The following is a 19,344-nucleotide window of genomic DNA, read 5'->3' as shown; positions in this document are numbered from 1 at the left end:
CTACTATTCTGAATACGTAATGCTAGTCAAAATCGATAAAAAACGGAAAAAGAATTGTTAGAAAAGTAGCAGAGTGAATGAGGGAAAATGGGAGAACGATAAAAAGGAATGGGTCGGTTTACAAAGAAAACACCAGATTCTACGATGCGTAAACTGAAGCTTATATTTCGTTTTTCTGCGCATTCCACCGATTTTCACGAGATCTTTACATTCTTTTAAATCGATTAAAAACAACGAATCATTACGGAGGACTTGTTTAGAAGATCGAAACACGCACGTTCCCTGTAACTCTTCTTCTCTCAGTTTGTATCGTTTGCACAAAAGAGCCAACGAGTCCTCGTAGATGTCTGCGAAGCATAGTTCAATAATATTAGCATTGGGATAGTTGTTCGTTAGAAAAGAAAAGAATTAGGTGTCTCGCTTTGAAACAGGATTATTTCTGTGCAATAGAAACTCTTCTGTAACAGCTCCAACAAAGAAAACGCTTCACGAGAAAATTCTTTGACAATTCTGCAGCAAAAATACTCTGTTGTTTCTCTAAAATTAAACAATCTAACATTTTCAATTGCTTTAGTTCATCGATCCTTCCAAACGTGAAAATTTATAAACATATTAGAATTATAAAGAGTTAATTTGTCTCGACTCGAAGAATATTAAAATTTAAAATTTCTTTTTTGCCACTGGGCATTAGTCAAATCTCGCAACGAACATCAGGTCAAACTCGTGTACGATTTCAAGAAAATTCATAGGCCTTTCAAGCTCGAGATTATTTTATGTTACAAGAAAATTTGTAACACGCTAAAAAGCGTGGCATATTATCCTGGAAATTGTGGGTGATTTCAATGCTGGGACACACGTTATATTATTAATAATTGAAAAGTTGTCTCTGCTCCCTCTTACTACTTATCCGTCGTTTTGCATAATTTACGCATTCTGAATTTTTCATTCATTTAAAAATTCATTCATCTGTACAGCTGGAACCTTTCACGAAAAAAAAAAGCAAGAAAGATATCTTACCGACGAAATAATTTTAAGGGACAAGATCGAGATCGTTCCGGTTGCTGGCGTCGTTCTCTCGATCGAGATTAACTTGATCCATAAAGTTGAGAATGGCGCTAAATCGATTCACCGATGAAACTGTCCGGTAATCCGGAGGGGAGAGCTTCCCGTACCGGCTACCCCAAAAGAATCGATCTATCCTTGGCACCTCTACCTCCACCAACTTTGGCAACGATTTACTCGCCTTCTGCGTGTTTTCGCTGCGCCCATATCTGCCTCCCGAAACGAAGAACGAGTCTGCAATTGAGACGTTAAGCTAAAGTAAAATTATTTGTGTTGGAAGGATGTTTAAACAATTTATCTTGCAATTAAAAAAATTCTATTGCGAACTATTTTCAAACGATCCACGTTTGAAAACAAATTATTTAACTCGATATTCGTGACGTGATAAATAACGAAATACATCACGTATATTGACAACTCTCGACGACTATAGTCTTTTATAGTTGTTCAACCAGTACCAATATCCTTACGCAATATCTTCTCGCGAACCCGAATAATGTCATCAGAAAATTATTTAAATGATTTTTGGTATTTTCTCGTTCCTTTGTTACTATATTAAAGACTAACGATGTCTCATGATTTGCAGCAAGTTTGATTATTCTATGCAAAGTTCAGGACTGAATTTTAAAATGTAGCTGAGTGACTCAGATCACTCTATTCTACTATATGCGTAATAGCGAAACATCGTTGAGAATAATCATCTGGCAATGAATTTCTTTTTCGTAAGTAGACATTTTAATGGCATCTGAATCTTCACGAATGAACAGAAAATAACAATAAGTGTGTAATTTAATAATAACATGTAATTTTTGATGTGTAATAATAACGGTAATTTAATGTCGCAAATTGTTCTCAACATTTCAGATGGAGGCAACGAATCGTCATTATCCAAGTTTAACGATTGCTCGACATTTCCAATTTCGTTCGTCACAGAATTTCCGATATATCGTAATTTTCATTATTTAATAAGCTATCCTTTGCTTCTATCACGCAGATACCCATAACTAATTACTGCGATGAATCGAAGCTCAAAGAGCGTTTCTTGTTCTTGCGAAAACAATTATAAGTATGTACACAGAAAGACGCGCATTTCCTTTGCAGATTCTTCATTGCACGAAGAACAGGTAAAAATAATGATGAAGCAGATACGAAAAAATGAGAACGACGATGGAGAAGAAAAGAGTATACGTATGGAAGGAAAAATTTCCGTAATTCGAAATACGAGAAAAAGAATAGGGGAGGTATACGATAGTTAATTATAACGCATCGACTGTAACAAAAGAAAATTCACAGTTACGGAACATTCTACTCTCGTTGAATTCGATAAATGTGCCTTGTTCAGAACGGAAAGATCAAGTGACTAGAAACTAGAAACGCTCTAATTGGAGATAACCACCAATCGTTGGTCCACAAAACGACCACGACGCTTCTGATTAGAGCATCGCGCATGGAACGAGTCGCGGAGACTGAAAATACGAACGACTGGAAAATTAAAGGTAAGATTTCACGTTTTAACGAGAGCAAAGGAAATATCGCGGAATCGCAGAAACTTAAATAGAGTGTAACAGTTAATCAAGATGTATTTGTATTAATAGAGAGAAAATTCCTGTGTTTGAATATTTCTCAGTTAATGTAGTTTATGTAGTTATATCGTTATGCAGTTACATAGTTATAGTTATATAGTATAATTATCAATTATATCATTTACAACTTAGAAACGTTTTTTAACAGTAGTTCGAGTTTTGAACGGTGGAAAAGAAATCGTTCGTGCTTTATAAAGAAAATGAATCTGTGAAATGTCGAAGGTTTGTCAATCAAGATAATTTTATATACATTTATATCTCACCTGTACGCGGTTCCTGCCTCTTGCCATATCGGCCCTGAATGTAAAATTTTTGTTGAGATGCGACCAGAGTTAAAACCATACACGCAATCCACAAACACATCACGATTTCTATGGTTCCAAAGCACGGTACCAATTGCGTCTTCCCACGCCGCGAAAGCATTTTCTTGCCTGTAAAAATTACGTCCAGATATTTTCATCATCCACGTGATTAACCCTTCTGTTCTATTTTTATTTCTACCGTTAGATTACCTCGCTCGAACGCGAAATATTCTACGATTATTTAAAAGTAGACGACCGGAATATTATTTTTATACTATATTATTCCTCGCGCGTATATTATAAAAATCGTAAAAATATTTTCGATTACGCGTGTATTATGGGAATTAATTTTCTCGAACGTGACACCAACGAATATTCCTCGAGCGATCGATTTTTAACAATTAACATCACGTAGAGATAATCGTGACCGATGTTGATATACTCCCCTTATATGAATCTGTCTCGATCCTCAAATTCACAAATAAAGACAAAAGATATTCTTTTTCTTCTTCTCACGATCAACTCTTCGACTTTCTCCCCAACTATCCTCTCGTTTTCCACCTCGTAACGAGCAACTTCACCAGAAAAATTCTTCGAACTATTCGGACGATGTAAATTCTTTCGAACGACGTTCGGTCGTACGCTTGGAACGGAAGTCGAGGGAAGGAACGCGAGACGCGAACACGATCGCCGCTGGTCGAGAGCGAAAAAAAGACGCTTCAGACACGTTGCAGAGAGGAAAAAGTTTCGGAACGCGGATGAAGCAACACGTAAAAGCAACTGCGATGTACCATGATCCGTGAAACGCTTTATATAGTCTCTCCCAACCACCCACGAAGTGTTCAGACACCCCTAACGGCGACCAATGGCGCAACAGCTCGCCGTGCCCTCTCCTCGCTGACTCTCGATGATTTTTCTTCTATTTCTCTACTACCTGTAACAAATTGGACACGCAATGGCGAGATACTGACGCCAAACGCATCGAAACACTCCTACGTATTTCAAATTCGTCGTGAATTTTTTATTTCATACGTGGCTAGTTTGCTTATGCGATCTTTTCGCGGAGTACAGGCATTTCATTTCTTACGGCATTTACGTAATAATTAATTAGGTTGAAATATATTCAGTTTCCTATCGTTTAGTTAGTACTTTCGTACGACAACGAAAAAGTTGATACTATGGAACATGGAAACCAATGAAAAATGCCGTTACGTTCTTTGAGTTATGTTTCCATCGTATTTTTCCGTCGTTAACGAGTTTCCTCAATTCGAAGAAAAAATAAAGTAACAGCTATCGGTACGCGTGATTTTTCGCCTCAATTGTTTGTTCGATAGGGGCGCGAAGTGAAATTTTAACACTCCATCAGCGAGCAACGTGGAAATTGTGTTATACATTCCGCATACTGTGTTAATTGGAAGCTATTTGGAAGTTAACGAACAACAATATTTTCTTCTCTTCCGCTTATTTTGATTGCTTTATGTATCGCGTCGAAAGACTTTTAACGATATACCTATACAAGATGCAAATTTGTCCGAGATTCTGTACACATAAATATGAAAATCAGCCGCAGCTGGAGGTTAAACCTGCTGCGTTCTTTTATCCTATTTTTTTTATTTTTTATCTTTTATTTATTTTTTTATTTTTCTTTTATTTTTTATTTTTTTATCCTATTAAGATGAAAAATCCGCAACAGCTTCAATTAACATAATTTTTGCTTGCTTAAATTCCACATATTCTGTATTTTAAACGATAATGGCCTCGGAGAAGATAAGATATGATATACAGGATACGAATTGGGATGAAATATTCGGAAACGAAGAAATTCAACTCTAATCTAAACCGAGTGATCGTCAATTACAGTCAAGTTATTCTCGACTTAATTGTATTTATATTTGTACTACATTCTTTCGTCGTTGACAAACTTCAAGAATCGACGGAATCTAATTTTTCATGTTCGTAGAAACTTCGACAAGAGCGTGTAGAATATTCTCCCGTTTCCAAGAAAGTTACATTTGTTCTTTTAAGGATAACTCATTTTTTTGTTTGTTTTTTTTTTAACTATATTACAACGGTACTCCGTTTATACGAACCTGCCCGGGAACAAGTCGGTTCATATAACCAGGTCGTTCGTGTAACAGGAGTCCACCTATTTCTCTCCACTATCTACGATTTTTTGTTCACTTAAAAGTTCATGTTCATACTAGAAAATTCCACGAAACATTTGCTTTTAAGTACATAATAATGTTGCAAACTTGTATCGCGTAACTCGTGCTCTTGCTGCTTACATCCTCGTACAAGTCGTATAAGTTAACTCTCGACGATAGTTCAACTAATAATAATAAAATAGTAAAATTTCGTTCAGGTAAGTAGAATACATAAAAATGCGAAGTTGCATTGTCTAAAGTAGCCACGTAACAGTATTAGTTACTTCAACACCCTTTAAACCACACTTAGGTGGAAAATGCATCGCTACTCGGCGTTCACCGGCCTGTTTTGTTGAATTGTTGAAGAAGCTCGGCAATTATTGCAATATCCATAGCCCACACTTATTCACCGAAGCAGTGATCTTTCAAACTAACGTTGAAACACCTCTCTTATTCCCTTTACTAACGAAATCCTAATTTATTTCTGCCAGAGCCGCCAAAACTCAAATAAATCGCGTATACTACTGTGGCTGCACTCGACCACGCAACTTTGCAACGGCTTCGCGACACCAAACGCTGTACCTTCAAAGCGTAAAGCTGACATGCCTAATGTACCATCGATATCCCTACGGTTCTCTCGCCGAATATTCGGAAAATCGCAATCGCAACCGTCGCGGACATCTAATCGTCGCGGATATCGAGGGGCAACAAAAATCCGTTTGATTTCGAACCAAAGATTCGTTCTGCCCCGAGCTGCGAAATGCGAAAGTTTAAGGGTCATAGCGAAGCAAACACCATTAGAGATACGTGATTATCATATAACTCTTGATAGTTAATCGTTAATTGTTGATCGTTGATCGTAAATTGTTGACTGTTGTTTGTTGATAGTTTGATAAACTTTCCTGCTGAACATCAAGAGTATTTCTTGCGGGCATCTTCACCAACAACCACCTCACTACGAAGTAAAAAATTACCAATCCTGTTGAAAGGAAAAAAAGTCGTAGCAGTGTTATCATGGAAGGAACTGAAAAATTTGCACGCTCCGTTACTATCGATTAGCGAATAATTATTACGCTATCTGAAGCAATGTAATTGTTGTACAACGTGTAAATCATCTATATAAATTGTACAGGTATTTGATAAGAAAGATTCACGTTTCACTAAACAACGCTGTTCGGATGTAATTCGAAGAGCAGCATGAGCTGCTTATAACGGAAAGCGTTAAAGGTCAATCAATTCGCTTATTCTCTTCTGTTCTATTTTTAATAAGAATACTGCAAAGGACAAAGGATATTCTCCAACTGGATCTTCCCGGTTGTCCAGAGTCCCGATCGAGAATCTGCCAACTGCGGCGCTCGTAAAGACGGCCAACACATAAAACGAATGGCGAGGAGGAAATCTTCTATGTTCCGGCTGAGCACGCGTGCTCTTCATTCGCTGACTGTCGTCAATACGATCTTGATGGCTCGGAAACCAACTGGTCGATGGACATTCCTCGTTTTAGAGAACGTGTAGGCCAGCCATTTACGACCGAAACTAGACGCATCGATAGCCGATCGATTTTTACAAGACACGAACCCGCACGCTTCGCGCTTTTATCTCGAATAAAAAAATATTTTATCTCTCGGAGAATAACTATCATTCTAACGTGCGTTAAAAGACGATATTTTGCTGATAAAGTTTGTATGTCCGGCGCTATCGGTACGTCTTTGCTGTATCGAAATATTTAGAAGATCATAAAAGAAAAAGGGATACAAACGTAAGGGAAATGACCTGATTCATTTATAGGGTGGTTGGTAACTGGCGGTACAAGCGGAAAGGGGGTGATTCTACGCGAAAAAATAAGTCGAAAATATAGAATAAACATTTTTCGTTCGAGGCTTTGTTTTCGAGAAAATCGACTTTGAATTTACGCTCGGTACGCGCGCGGTACGTTATAACGCATCTCACTGTAGATCGTCGTTTCGATGGAAAAATGAAAAAAAAAAAAATTTTTTTATTCTACATTTTCGACTTCTTTTTTCGCGTAGAATCACCCCCTTTCCGCTTGTACCACCGGTTATCAACCACCCTGTATATATAGGGTGTATTAAAAATTCGTGGTCGTGCTGCCAGCTTGCCAGCTTGACAGTTGGAACGGTAAAACGAAGGAGAAGAGCAGCATCTCGTATCACTGTGCCAGCATCGAAGGAGAATTAAGGAAAAGCCAGGTTGACGAATTAGAAAATTTCCACGAGAGGACAGTTTCCTTCGATTTCTACTTTGATTAACGCCGATCTACCAAAACTATCGCGGACACAACGACCAGATTTCTATTCTCGCCAACTTGTGTCTCCGCCATACGAATTGAATTGCAGTAGAAATACAATGCGGCAGAAACTGGCCACGACACTTGCTGCGTCGCTTCTCGTCGAATTTCAATTTTTACAGCAATTCGGAGTGAAACTATTCGCAAAGGGTTGCCAGGAACGTTTTAACAGGAGAAGCGGCTATCACGCCAAAGTTGGTCGAATCCAGGACAATGCCATTATTTTCTATGGAAATTCTATAGAAACTTGCCACACAACGCGTTCTTTCTCGCGTCGACTCGAGCGATTTCTCTCCGGAAAATCGAATAATTTTTCGTTATTAATTTTAGGTCCAGGCAGAGGATCGTTCGCCTATCGCCAAAGTGCGCGTTGCGAAAAATATGAAAATTAATTGAAACGTTAAGGACACGCGTATCCGATATTTTTCATGAATTTTCTCACGGAATGAGATAATTATGTCGATAGATTTTACGTAAAGTTACTAACTTTTAACCACTCGGTTGTAGGCTTAACAGCTTATTATAATTTTTTTTTTTTTTTTTTTTTTTTTTTGCTATGAACTCGATGCACTTGTTTGAGAAAACACGAACAGAATGTATTATTCAGCCTGTATAGGTAACTGTAAGGCCTGTGTCTACGCATTTTAATTTTACTTTCCACTTTATTCCGTTTGAAATTGTCAAACCATTATTCTTCTCGATTTATCTTGCTTGCTTTCGTGAAAAATAGTATTAAAGGGGGTTGTGAAAAATTATAGTGAGAGGGATTGCTTATGAAAGGAGTAAGATTAAGAATGGATAGTCGAGGAGCCTGTGTATTATTTAAAAACAGATGGTTAATGACTGGACCGAGACAAACAACGTGGCGTTGTAAAACAAGCCCTCGAAGAGAAAGAAAAATGAAAGGCCTTATGAAATACAAATGAATATGGTAACAACCGGGTGTCAGCGCGTCCTCTTGTTACAAAGCTTCCAATCCTGAAATCTTAAACGAACAATTCGATACGGGGCAAAATAACGTTAAACGTGTCACAAATGGTCGAATCGTTTATAGGACAACAATTGCGGCACTAATTACGCGATTATACGATTAATTTGCTAATTAATTAATTAATTTATTTTAATTTTATTTATTAATTTTAATTTTAATTTTATTTATTAATTTAATTAATTTTAGTTTATTTTAATTAATTAAATTAATCTATTCTATTGTAATTCCGTATTTTATTTACTTCTTGACAGTAAGATACAAGAATTAATTAACGGAAATCGAATGATGAATGAATGATTCATAGATTAAACAGACATTGCTGTATAATCGATGGATAGGTCATCTAATCATTGCATTAACGATACAATTGTTATTATTATTAATAATTCATTACCCGTGACAAAACGTTTATTGAAACATTTCAATGGTGTAGAATGTCGGATGAATGTAATTTGCTTATTTTCTCGCTAATGCCAGAGAGGCGATGCTCTAATATGAACTTAGGGAAACACAGTTCTGCTTAATTAACGATACGAGTGCGGTCAGAACATTTGCACAGAAAAAATTCAATCCTTTCGTATTGCATCTCCAAGCTCAAGCGATACAACGGACGCAAGCCTTCAATTAGAACGATATCATCTATTGAGTATGAAAATTTAACCGGTTCGTAGATGTCCAAACATTATCACGGTGAAAAGGAGGGAAAAATTTCACTATAACTCCTTGTCGCACAATAGTGCGATCTTTGTTTGTCACACGACATTATTACTGTCCTTATCCAACAGTATTGCTCTCCTTGTCTATCATACACGATACATGTCTCTCCTTGTTGCACAATTGCACGATAATTCCCTTCGACGAAGCAAGTGCCGCCATTTACCGTAAACACTTCAAGTTTCAGTTCCTCCTCTCTTCCACAGATGGCAAAACATGGCTTGTTCAACATAAGTTTAAAGACACAGAGCCCAATTTTTGTTTACGGATATACCACGTTTCACCATCTATGAGGCGGTAAAGGAACTGAAACTTGGAGCGTTTACAGATAGATAGCAAAACGTGGCATGTCCGGAGACAAAAATTGGGCTATGCGCCCTGAAATGTGCTTTGGACAAGCCGCGTTCGATATTTCAAAAATTTTGCAATATTTTTTCGTAATTACTAGTCTAACTTATTTAACTAATGTTATAAGCGCGTAATGTAATACTCTTATAGATTCATTTACAATAATTTATTACTAATTATAATTATCTTTTTAATAAGAATACACGGTGAAATACATTCAACTAGACAATATATAATAATTCGCTTAAAAATGACGTATAAAAGTGCATAATACAAATATACAGACAATGCTTAAATAATATTTGATTGGAAATTTATTTATAATTTCGTTGATTCTTTGAACCAGTCCTTTCATCTTTCTTCATCTTTGATTGAAGGTGAAAGCACGTTACGCTGGTGTCTTCACCTTTTTGCATTTGAAAAAATTTTTCTATTTATTGATTATTATTAAAGAAATATTTTAATCCTCGTATTGTCTAATCAATTCTTGCATTCATAAACTATCAGCATCTGTATATCACAAGATATTCGTACATATTATAAACAATTTAAATCGTAATAAGTCAAGAATACATATATTATAAGATATAACGCATTATACTATATCCCATTTATTCCATCTACTATCATTTACATTGTCTAACTTGCAAATACGTACATATGTATACATATATGGATTTTGTTAATAGTCATCTGTATTAATTAACTTACCTGTATTAACAATAATCCCTGAAATTAGCCGACATGACCAACGGTTACTTTCTACTTATAAATCAACAGTACAAAGAATCGATAACGGCTGGATGGACGTGATTCATTTACATAGTCACGAAATAAGAGTATTTCGCTTTGATTGAATTAATTATGCCTTCTCGAGGCGAAGATATACTTAAGGGCTTCCAGGTGTATCCTTTTTCTCGTGTAACAAAGTTATTTACCTGTTGCAAACAAATCGCATATAAACGTGACAATTTATAGGTTAAAATCAACTGTGATAAAATTAACCTTACTTACTTTATGATATTAATTTACACACAGTATTGCGTTCCTTAACTGTTATTTGTTACAGTAATTGGATGAATTTACGAGATGCTGATAATGGCAAAATATTATGGCAAGGTAACGAAGATTTGTAAGTAGATAATAACCTATACGATTTCTGATAACGTTACAATGATAAGATCTTCGTATTAACAATAGAATTGATTGTATAAAGGTCTGTACCTGAGGTCGAACATGAAGCAAGAGTACCTAAAAGAATTTTAAAGTGTCGTGCAATATCACGAGAAATTAATTTTAGTTCTGCAGAACCAATGGAAAGGTTTAGGTTAGAACAGAAAGTGTTGTTTAAAGGCAGATGCTTAGAGGAATGGTTCTTTGAATTTGGATTTGTTATACCTAACAGTACTAATACGTGGCAAAGTTTAATTCAAGCTGCTCCAGAAAGTCAAATGATGCCTGCTAACATCTTAAAGTAAGTATAATGTTATTGTTATAATTTTCTGTTTCGACATCATTCGTTTATAATTGGTCCTTTCTTATCCATATTCAGTGGGAATGTTGTGATAGAGACAAAATTTTTCGACGATGATCTATTAGTCTCTACCAGCAAGGTTCGCCTTTTTTACGTCTAAATGTTTTATTCTACTTTAACGATATGACGTGGGTCCAACTAATGTGTTTCAACGTGCACACATGAGATGGAGTACTGAAGATGATAATAATCTTAAACAAAGTTCATATTGAACATTTTACTTCATGCACCTACTGTGATACGCACTGTGCTAAATATATTTTCTCACATTTTCATGAGTAAAACAAATGGCACTATATTTCAGTTTTATATAAGCTAAAAAAGTGTTACTATAGTAATATTTAAGATGTGCACTTTTAAGGCACAATACACCTTTATTTAAGTATAAATGGATGTAGCAGATTTTGTACATATTGTAATACACTACACTGTTCCAATAAAAAGATGTATAAAAGCTTTATGTCTTCAATAGTACATTCTAATCTTCTCCTCTTATTCCCTTCCATAAAATAAGAATCGTAACTAAATATTTCGTAAACGTAAAACGCTTTCGAAATAATCTCTTATGATTAATACCAAAAGATCGATGATAATATACGATCGTGCGAGTATCAATCTCTCACAAAATAGTTAATGATCACATGGGGAAAACTAGATATACCGTTTTTCTGGTGTACATTCATGCTATTGATTCGTGGTGTATAAGCAATACATTTTTGAGGCTTCACTACCCCTCTTGAGGGAGTTCATGTTGAATATACTCTGTCCCCTACCCTATCTACGTCGTACAGGTGTAAGGAAAAAAAGGAGGAAAAGAGAAAAGAAATAGCAGAGTTGCGGAGTCGCTGTGGTACCCACACGAACTTCTCAACCTGGTAGTGATTCAATTACCATTAGTCTATCTTTCATTCGGTGTAACGTCTGTCTCGTCTATTCTGTGTTTGATTAATTAAACAACGGAAGCTAAATATTGCAATGGATTTAAAGGAAGAAGACGAAAGTGCAAACGAAAATAGTAGACAACTGTTTTTGGTGGGTGCACCGCGCGATCCTTTAGTATCCACTGGAGCGATCGTCGCTTCCGCTGGAGCACCAGACGAGATCAACCCCGGAGGAGATCTACAGTCGACTGCTCTGGCTGGTCTGATAGGCGCTCAATCTTCCTCAGTTTGCTTTCCTACAAAATTCTGTAAGTGCACCCTGCCACCCCAGACCTGATTTAATTAACTGCCACTCTCTACCTGTCGACTCGTAAGTTGGGGCAGTCCTCAATTAAATTATTGCTAAATGCATTAAGCGAATCGGCAGCCCTTGTTTTAAATAGAGTTAGTGGTAATCAGTTTAACAGTTATGAATCATTTTACGCCATTCAACATGATTAAGTGCAATGAGGAAGCAGCGTGTGAATCCCCGAATCAATTCATTAATTTCCGTAATGTTTTGCACCGACTGTACTTCGGTTGAAGATGAAACGGTTACATTAAATCCGCGATATTATACGCTTAATTTCACACAAAGTTTATCAAGTATAATAATGTTGAGAAAAACGATAAACTTTTGTAGCGTATGACTTTTCACCAAGTCCGGGAAGCGAGGATAGACAATCAACTGGAGTTGGAAAAAGGAAACAGCGGAGATACCGCACCACATTTACAAACTTTCAATTAGAAGAATTAGAAAGAGCGTTTCAGAAGACACATTATCCTGATGTATTTTTTAGAGAAGAGCTTGCTCTACGTATCCAATTGACAGAAGCAAGGGTACAGGTATATAATAGAGATGTATTCTATTGCTTCGGAAAATGCAATTGATAATTATTAATCAGATTCAAAAATTTGCTTATGCCATATAGGTATGGTTTCAAAACAGAAGAGCAAAGTGGCGAAAACAAGAAAAACAATGTAAAGTAACCACTCACTTGACCTCGCATATGCCACCTTCTGAATGTCAGGAAGTACAACAACAGCAGCAACAGCAGCAACAATCAGATCATTTGTTACTGGAACCACCATTGGGTAGCCCACCACCTATATATCTTGGCATGGAATGGGCAGGGTTTTCACCATATAGTAACACAGCCACTACATCACCTCTTGTGGTTAATAGTATGAATAAGCCATTAGAATCAGAGGCAGATGACAATCCTTTGCTGGATCCAGAACTGTTACAACTAAAAACTCCACGTTCCTAATAGTACCAATCCAAATCTATGCTGTAGTGGAACTGATTAATAACATTCCTTATATTATGTAACATTTTTAAAGAGCAAAGTGTCTGATGCAAACAATTCTTTGCAATGTCACTTAAATCTCACCATGTATCGTGCAATATATGGCCATCAAAAGTGTCATGTACATTACTACCAGTTTTAACTGGTATGTTATAATTTCAAGATGAGGGACCAGAGACTTATTATAAGAAACAATATAAAAATTAAAATTCGAATATGCTTGGAATATTGTTACATAATTTTGTAAAAATATATAGATTTATTCTTCATATGGATTCAATGAATCTCAAAACGAGTAGTAATAATTGTACGTTATATCAAAATCAGAAATTAAATTTTTATTCTTGGGAAACCAATGAAATTGTTCCAGCATAAAATAGTAATCATCTTTATTCCGTGCACATATATTATAAGTCATTGAATAAACTAAGTTATTAATCAATTGATTTAGGAGCAAGAAAGCAATTCAGGATGCTTTTTTTGATCTTCCAAATCTTAGATTTGGTTTGGGCATTATCATTCGAAAAAGTATTGTTCATTTCTATAAAGATGTATCCAATCAAATAAAATTTAGAATTATCAATCGTTTTACATTAGTAAAAATTATTGTATTATGAACGATCACAAAGCACCCTGAATGAAATAAATTAATGATTGTGTCAAGTGGTACAATAAAATCATGCGACGTACGAATACTCATCTGCATTATTTGGCGTACGTTCGATATATTGCTTATCTATAAGAGCTTCAATACATTTTTTGATCATGCTGATTGATGGTGCAAATGTAACCTTAGATTGACTTAGTACCTGGAATCGTATTAGTACGTTCAGTTACATCGTGTTTAGATAACTCCCATGTATCATGTCAAAATAAACCTCACCTCTTGCACGAGTTGATTGTGTCTCAAAACCTTACGACTCTTCATAATACGAACTATAGCTGCTTGCAGGTACAATTTTCTGTCATCGTCGACGCTACGATGTGTAGTTTCGACATCGTGACACTCGTTCGGTACATCCCGTTGCAACGTACCAGTTATACGGAATTTCGTTCTTTTATTATAATAATCGAAATTGAGCGTCAAAGTCGTATCTTCTTCTAATTCTCCATCTGTTGATTTTTTCAAAATTTTACAATCAACTAAACTGGTCGCGTGTTTAACTAATTGATCATGCGATAAGTGTAATGATGCAGCGGCTTCTCTGCACTGTATCGAATCACAATGCTCGAAAAGAAGCAGCAGTGCCATTTGGTATGTTTGTACAGTTACCAAATAAGGTTTCTTTAAGTAATTGAACTTGAGTTCACCTTGACACAGGTGATGTAACCAAGTGAGTTTTCGACCGTTAAATTGCGCGTGATAAAAAGTTTCGAATGCCTGTATGGACTTTTCTAATTGTTGAGGAATATCGAATGGCCCTGAAGATGGTGGTAAACCCAATGGCCAAGCTCCTGCTTGTAACACATATACTACAAAACCGATGCCTAATTGATTTTCTCTATCTCCTTCTCGTAAGCTCGTTGTAAACTTAGCATTTAAGTCCGCTGAAACTGACATATCGGTGAACATTCGATGTAATTTATTCGTAAATTCATAACCGCAAGCTTGTTTTAAACGATCAATCATTGATTCTTCGGCATCCATCGATTGCGATTGTTGGTGTATTAATCTCTTCGCTAACATTCGTGCGTAAAACTTCTGAAAAACATCCTTATCATCAATGTATTTGAACACGGTAATACAATGTGCTAGTTTCTCTTCAACTTCTCCCTCCGATGCCGCCTTCGCAGATTTTTTTAACAGAGAATCGCAATATTTAGCGAACTAAATTGAAATATTACAAATTAAAAAAATTAAACAAATTGCGTTGAAATACCACTACTTACTAGCTCAGGTGCTCTAGCTGGTTGCCGTGGAGCAGGCCTATGATTCACGACAACCGAACATGCTTTATCGAGAGCAGTTACGAAAGCTTGATCGCCTCTGAACACATCTTTGATCAATTCCGAATATTTACGATGCACATCCAACATAATTTCCACGAATTGCGTATGTATCTACATTATGCAGTTATCAAATAATAAAACAATTTCATAGAAAATAAAATTACATTTAGTATTGTCATATTTCTTACATTTTCTCCTTGTAAAGAGCTAATTGCTTGTAATCCTTGCTGAGTAATGTGTTCAGTAAATTTTTGTACAAGTGCCGTCAGACCTGAAGGTAATGGCCTTAATAATGGATACAAGAGGCTCAAATCTCTTTTACGTTCGTACTCTATCATCCTTTGTCCTTCCCAATGAAACCACGCTACATGCGTGGCTATCATTTTTCCTTCGCAGCATTGTCTCACCTACAATATATTATTGTTAAACGATCGATCACTTTAATTTAACGTACATTATATTTAATATATAAAAATATACTTTAGGCACAGAGCTTGCATGAAGAAACTTATGGGCACGAAGTTCCTCCTGCATGAGTCGCCATGTCACTCTTTCCATGTAATGGGTTACATCCGATTGTTGAAGTAAATCGCTTGCTTCTTTCATATAAAATTCTCCACTAGCCTCAAGAAAAGGTGTTTCAAAAATTTCTTGGTACATCTAAAGCAACACACATTATATAAAAAGTTTTGCAAGGAACATTATATTACACTAAAGAAAACTAAGTAGCATAATAGAAATCCTTACATCTAATTGTCCCTTCATTTTATATTCCTCAACCCGAACAAAACTCTGTATCACACCACAAATAACTTCTGTACTTGCGGTGGGAGATGTACCAACTCTATCTGCATGAATGTTATCTAACAATAGAGAGACAAGCTGTTTTCTTAATGGCATAATCATTCTTGTTTTCCAAATATCTAAACCTAACTCTCCTATTTCCATTTGTTCTTGGCAATCAACAACCGTAGTGGAAGACATGCCATAAATCAGTTCTGCCTCCGAAAGTTTCTGTTTTTTAATATGTTGTTGATTCAAATATAAGTACAAGCAATGCAAGTAATTAATGCCCTGTGAATATTCTGTCCAGGCTTGATGATATGCCTGCAGTAAACTAGATTCACCTTGGGCACGAACTTTTGCTAACAATTGGAAGACATGATTGTCTAGAAATCTTTTTGTTTCACAATACAATTGATCAGCAAGTGGTTCTGGATATGCCACACATAATGAATACACATCACTGAAACAAAATATACAAAACATATACATAATGTCAAAATATATAACTACTTTAATACTCTGAAAATAACCAGAAGATATCATAAAGTACCTGAATCTATCATACCATGTTGCACGTGGAACATAAGATAATGTTATTACACACTTTACAGTCTCTTGTAATGCTTCCCATGTTTGAGTAAAATCAACTCGTTTAGGCTTTAGTGACATTCTTTTATACAATCAACAAAATATCAAAGACTTATAACACCAAAGAGTTAATTATATAAATTCTATAATATAATTATCAAACCTCTAAACCTACAAAAAAATAATATATTGATTACAATCTCATAAGTAATAACAGAAGAAAGATAAGAAGAAATTTGCACTAATTAAATATATGTTAAAAGTCACGGAATTAAAGAATATTAAAGCCAAACACTTAAAATATATTCCAAGAATAATCTTTTAACTATATACAAAGACTGAAACTACAAGGCTTAGTCCAAGTGTTTTGTATATCAGTGGTTTAAAAATAACATAAAAGTAAAATACATCGCGAGTGCACTTTTATTTCATGGTCGTCTGAAATTTTTTTCATTCAATCGTATTTGACGCAGCGCATACGACCAGCAAATTATTTCTTGTAACACTTTTCTAGAAGTAGATCGAGTTAATCAGCACTCAAAATAGCGCCTGTACATTTGTATCAAAAGATATGAACCGTTCGTAAATTATCGTCAAATGCGGACTAAGAACGATCATTTTGTGTTGCAATTGTATCGTATTAGACCTTATTATGGTTAAATTCAAATGATATGTTTAATTGATCATCGAACTATAATAAACTATAAAATGCACGTGTAAACGCGTGTTGCAAGTTACAGCTGACTGGTTGTATCCAGATGGTTTTGATCGAAACCACTAACCAAAAACTTGTAGGAAGAGTGATCTGTATTCTTCGGAATACAATTGCCAATTGATATTAACTCCTATCAAGATAAATTCTATGAAAATTCTTCTTCCCGCTAATTCGAAAATCATTCCCAGTTGCAAAATTCATGGCATTTACAATGACTCGTCTTGATCGAACACATTTTCTCTCTCTTTCTCTTTCTCTTTCGCCCTCGTTCGTTTTCCACCTCTGGTTTTAACTCTGGCTATCACTTTTATGAAACGTTTATTTAAAAAAGGACTTTGAACCCACAAAAAATATAAACTTTCTTCTTTACAATAGACAACGAATCAAATGCGAAACATTAAACGGCTTCGAATTTCTCAATAACATTGCAGAACCATGTTTTCCCCTTTTATCTTGACTTTCTGAGATCTTGGAGGGGATGATGGAATATACTATCTAGAGGCTCTACTCTCAATCTCAATAGAGGAATACATTATGTTGCTCTTATGTAAATAAAAAATTTATGCAATATATTGCAATTTATTTACTTAGGATCATTATTCCCGTTATAAAAACATCTCCTAAGCATGTTTAATATACCTCGATGCAATCCAGAAGTTATGTAAAAGATTATTGGATTTTAGAGAATCAAAAACTCAAGATGATACTGATTTTCCCGCATATTTTTTTGAAAATATGTATAAAATATCAAGAAATTCTATTAATTACAATATGAGTCTAAATACGAACATTATATGTTATTAGTGATCATTAAACAAAGTGAGTTATGTAAATTTATGTTTATAACTTACAACGAAAAAGAAAATCGAAGTTCTATGCATTATATGTTTCGTGACATAAGTTGCGCTTCGAATATAGTACTTCAGGGTACATTTTGCAGTGATATCGCATTTAATTGTTGGTGAATTCTTCGGGACCGTCTAAAAATGGTAATTTTTCGTATATTAAATTCTTGGTACATCTCTTCGATTTTTTAAAACGTTGGTTACTGTCATACTCTAATATTTTAAAATAATATAAAGTAAAAAAGAGGTTATGTTGCTGTCAAATACGTTAATGACATTGCACGTTTTATAAACTATGCTAAAGCGATATAACTATGTTATAAATGAAATTTTATTTTATTAGTTAGTTAAAAATTTGAGTTAATTGAAATGAATTATGTTAATAGGATAAATTTACCTATCACAATTTTATTTGTTTGTGATTCTTTTCAGAGTATTTTAGCCTATAATGGTGGAGCTATCATAGCAATGAAAGGCAAGAATTGTGTAGCGATAGCTGCTGATCGCAGATTTGGTATTCAAGCACAGACCATAACATGTGATTTTCAAAAGATCTTTGAAATGGGATCTCACTTATATCTTAGCCTTCCTGGTCTTGCCACCGATACTCAAACTGTAATGGAGAAGTTAAGATTTAGATTAAATCTTTATGAGTTGAAGGAAAATAGGAAGATACATCCTAAAACATTTGCATCAATGGTATCAAATTTATTGTACGAGAGAAGATTTGGACCTTATTTTGTAGAGCCCGTCATTGCTGGATTAAGTCCTGTTACTTATGAACCATTTGTTTGTAATGTGGATTTGATAGGATGTATAAGTCCATCAGATGATTTTGTGGTTGGCGGAACATGTAGTGAGCAGCTATATGGAATGTGTGAATCGCTTTATGAGCCAGATATGGAGCCAGATGATCTTTTTGAAACAATCAGTCAAGCATTGGTAAATGCATGTGACAGAGATGCAATATCTGGTTGGGGTGCTATTGTTTACATAATGTAGGTTATTTTAATCTCTATGTTTTTCTTCCTTTCTTTTTTATTTTAAGATACTAAGATATCAATTAATTTTTAATTACAGAGAAAAAGATAAAGTTACAACCAGGACTATTAAGACACGAATGGATTAAAATACTTTTAAATACGTTTGTATTGTATACCAATATAAAATCTTTTATTAAGAAGAACATATATTGTTTAAATAAATTAATCATTTTCAACGAACAAAATGTAAAATCTGAATTT

General features: G+C 35.2%; 5 protein-coding genes and 2 long non-coding RNA genes across 8 annotated transcripts; 4 read left to right on the top strand and 3 right to left on the bottom strand.

Annotated features, from left to right (window-relative positions):
* Window positions 1–137: 137 nt before the first annotated feature.
* LOC126872891 (uncharacterized) lies at window positions 138–3,785 on the bottom strand. The gene is made up of 4 exons (XM_050633114.1): window positions 3,396–3,785; window positions 2,909–3,078; window positions 1,018–1,296; window positions 138–347 (listed from the first exon to the last, which is right to left on the bottom strand). The coding sequence occupies exons 2-3, from the start codon at window positions 3,066–3,068 to the stop codon at window positions 1,031–1,033; spliced, it is 426 nt and encodes a 141-aa protein (XP_050489071.1). The 5' UTR covers window positions 3,069–3,078; window positions 3,396–3,785; the 3' UTR covers window positions 138–347; window positions 1,018–1,030.
* Window positions 1,303–2,894, top strand: LOC126872895 (uncharacterized). Its single transcript, XR_007692232.1, has 2 exons — window positions 1,303–2,558; window positions 2,794–2,894. It is a non-coding gene; the product is annotated as an uncharacterized LOC126872895 (long non-coding RNA).
* A 5,818-nt stretch (window positions 3,786–9,603) lies between the features above and the next one.
* On the bottom strand, window positions 9,604–10,314 carry LOC126872893 (uncharacterized). The gene is made up of 2 exons (XR_007692230.1): window positions 10,164–10,314; window positions 9,604–9,962 (listed from the first exon to the last, which is right to left on the bottom strand). It is a non-coding gene; the product is annotated as an uncharacterized LOC126872893 (long non-coding RNA).
* Window positions 10,174–11,440, top strand: LOC126872885 (retinal rod rhodopsin-sensitive cGMP 3',5'-cyclic phosphodiesterase subunit delta). Its single transcript, XM_050633107.1, has 4 exons — window positions 10,174–10,357; window positions 10,522–10,584; window positions 10,669–10,926; window positions 11,005–11,440. Exons 1-4 carry the CDS (start codon window positions 10,317–10,319, stop codon window positions 11,084–11,086), a joined length of 444 nt encoding a protein of 147 aa, XP_050489064.1. The 5' UTR covers window positions 10,174–10,316; the 3' UTR covers window positions 11,087–11,440.
* A 139-nt stretch (window positions 11,441–11,579) lies between these two features.
* On the top strand, window positions 11,580–13,809 carry LOC126872878 (homeobox protein ARX-like). Its single transcript, XM_050633096.1, has 3 exons — window positions 11,580–12,175; window positions 12,550–12,752; window positions 12,839–13,809. Exons 1-3 carry the CDS (start codon window positions 11,962–11,964, stop codon window positions 13,175–13,177), a joined length of 756 nt encoding a protein of 251 aa, XP_050489053.1. The 5' UTR covers window positions 11,580–11,961; the 3' UTR covers window positions 13,178–13,809.
* Window positions 13,589–17,745, bottom strand: LOC126872858 (cullin-2). Of its 2 annotated transcripts, none has more exons than XM_050633065.1 (8): window positions 17,323–17,745; window positions 16,503–16,711; window positions 15,914–16,412; window positions 15,647–15,826; window positions 15,355–15,573; window positions 15,107–15,277; window positions 14,100–15,044; window positions 13,589–14,025 (listed from the first exon to the last, which is right to left on the bottom strand). In XM_050633065.1, the coding sequence occupies exons 2-8, from the start codon at window positions 16,619–16,621 to the stop codon at window positions 13,894–13,896; spliced, it is 2,265 nt and encodes a 754-aa protein (XP_050489022.1). In that variant the 5' UTR covers window positions 16,622–16,711; window positions 17,323–17,745; the 3' UTR covers window positions 13,589–13,893. The 2 variants fall into 2 exon arrangements, with proteins under 2 accessions (XP_050489022.1, XP_050489023.1); XM_050633066.1 differs by having other exon boundaries at window positions 16,518–16,711.
* Window positions 17,746–18,090: 345 nt separating this feature from the next.
* Window positions 18,091–19,341, top strand: LOC126872883 (proteasome subunit beta type-3). Its single transcript, XM_050633103.1, has 3 exons — window positions 18,091–18,244; window positions 18,533–19,098; window positions 19,181–19,341. The coding sequence occupies exons 1-3, from the start codon at window positions 18,242–18,244 to the stop codon at window positions 19,227–19,229; spliced, it is 618 nt and encodes a 205-aa protein (XP_050489060.1). The 5' UTR covers window positions 18,091–18,241; the 3' UTR covers window positions 19,230–19,341.
* The last annotated feature ends 3 nt before the right edge of the window (window positions 19,342–19,344 follow it).

Source organism: Bombus huntii, chromosome 14, assembly GCF_024542735.1.
Source record: "Bombus huntii isolate Logan2020A chromosome 14, iyBomHunt1.1, whole genome shotgun sequence".
Classification (NCBI taxonomy): domain Eukaryota; kingdom Metazoa; phylum Arthropoda; class Insecta; order Hymenoptera; family Apidae; genus Bombus; species Bombus huntii.
Note: the sequence above shows the minus strand (reverse complement) of the source record. Positions and strands in the feature narration are given on the sequence as shown.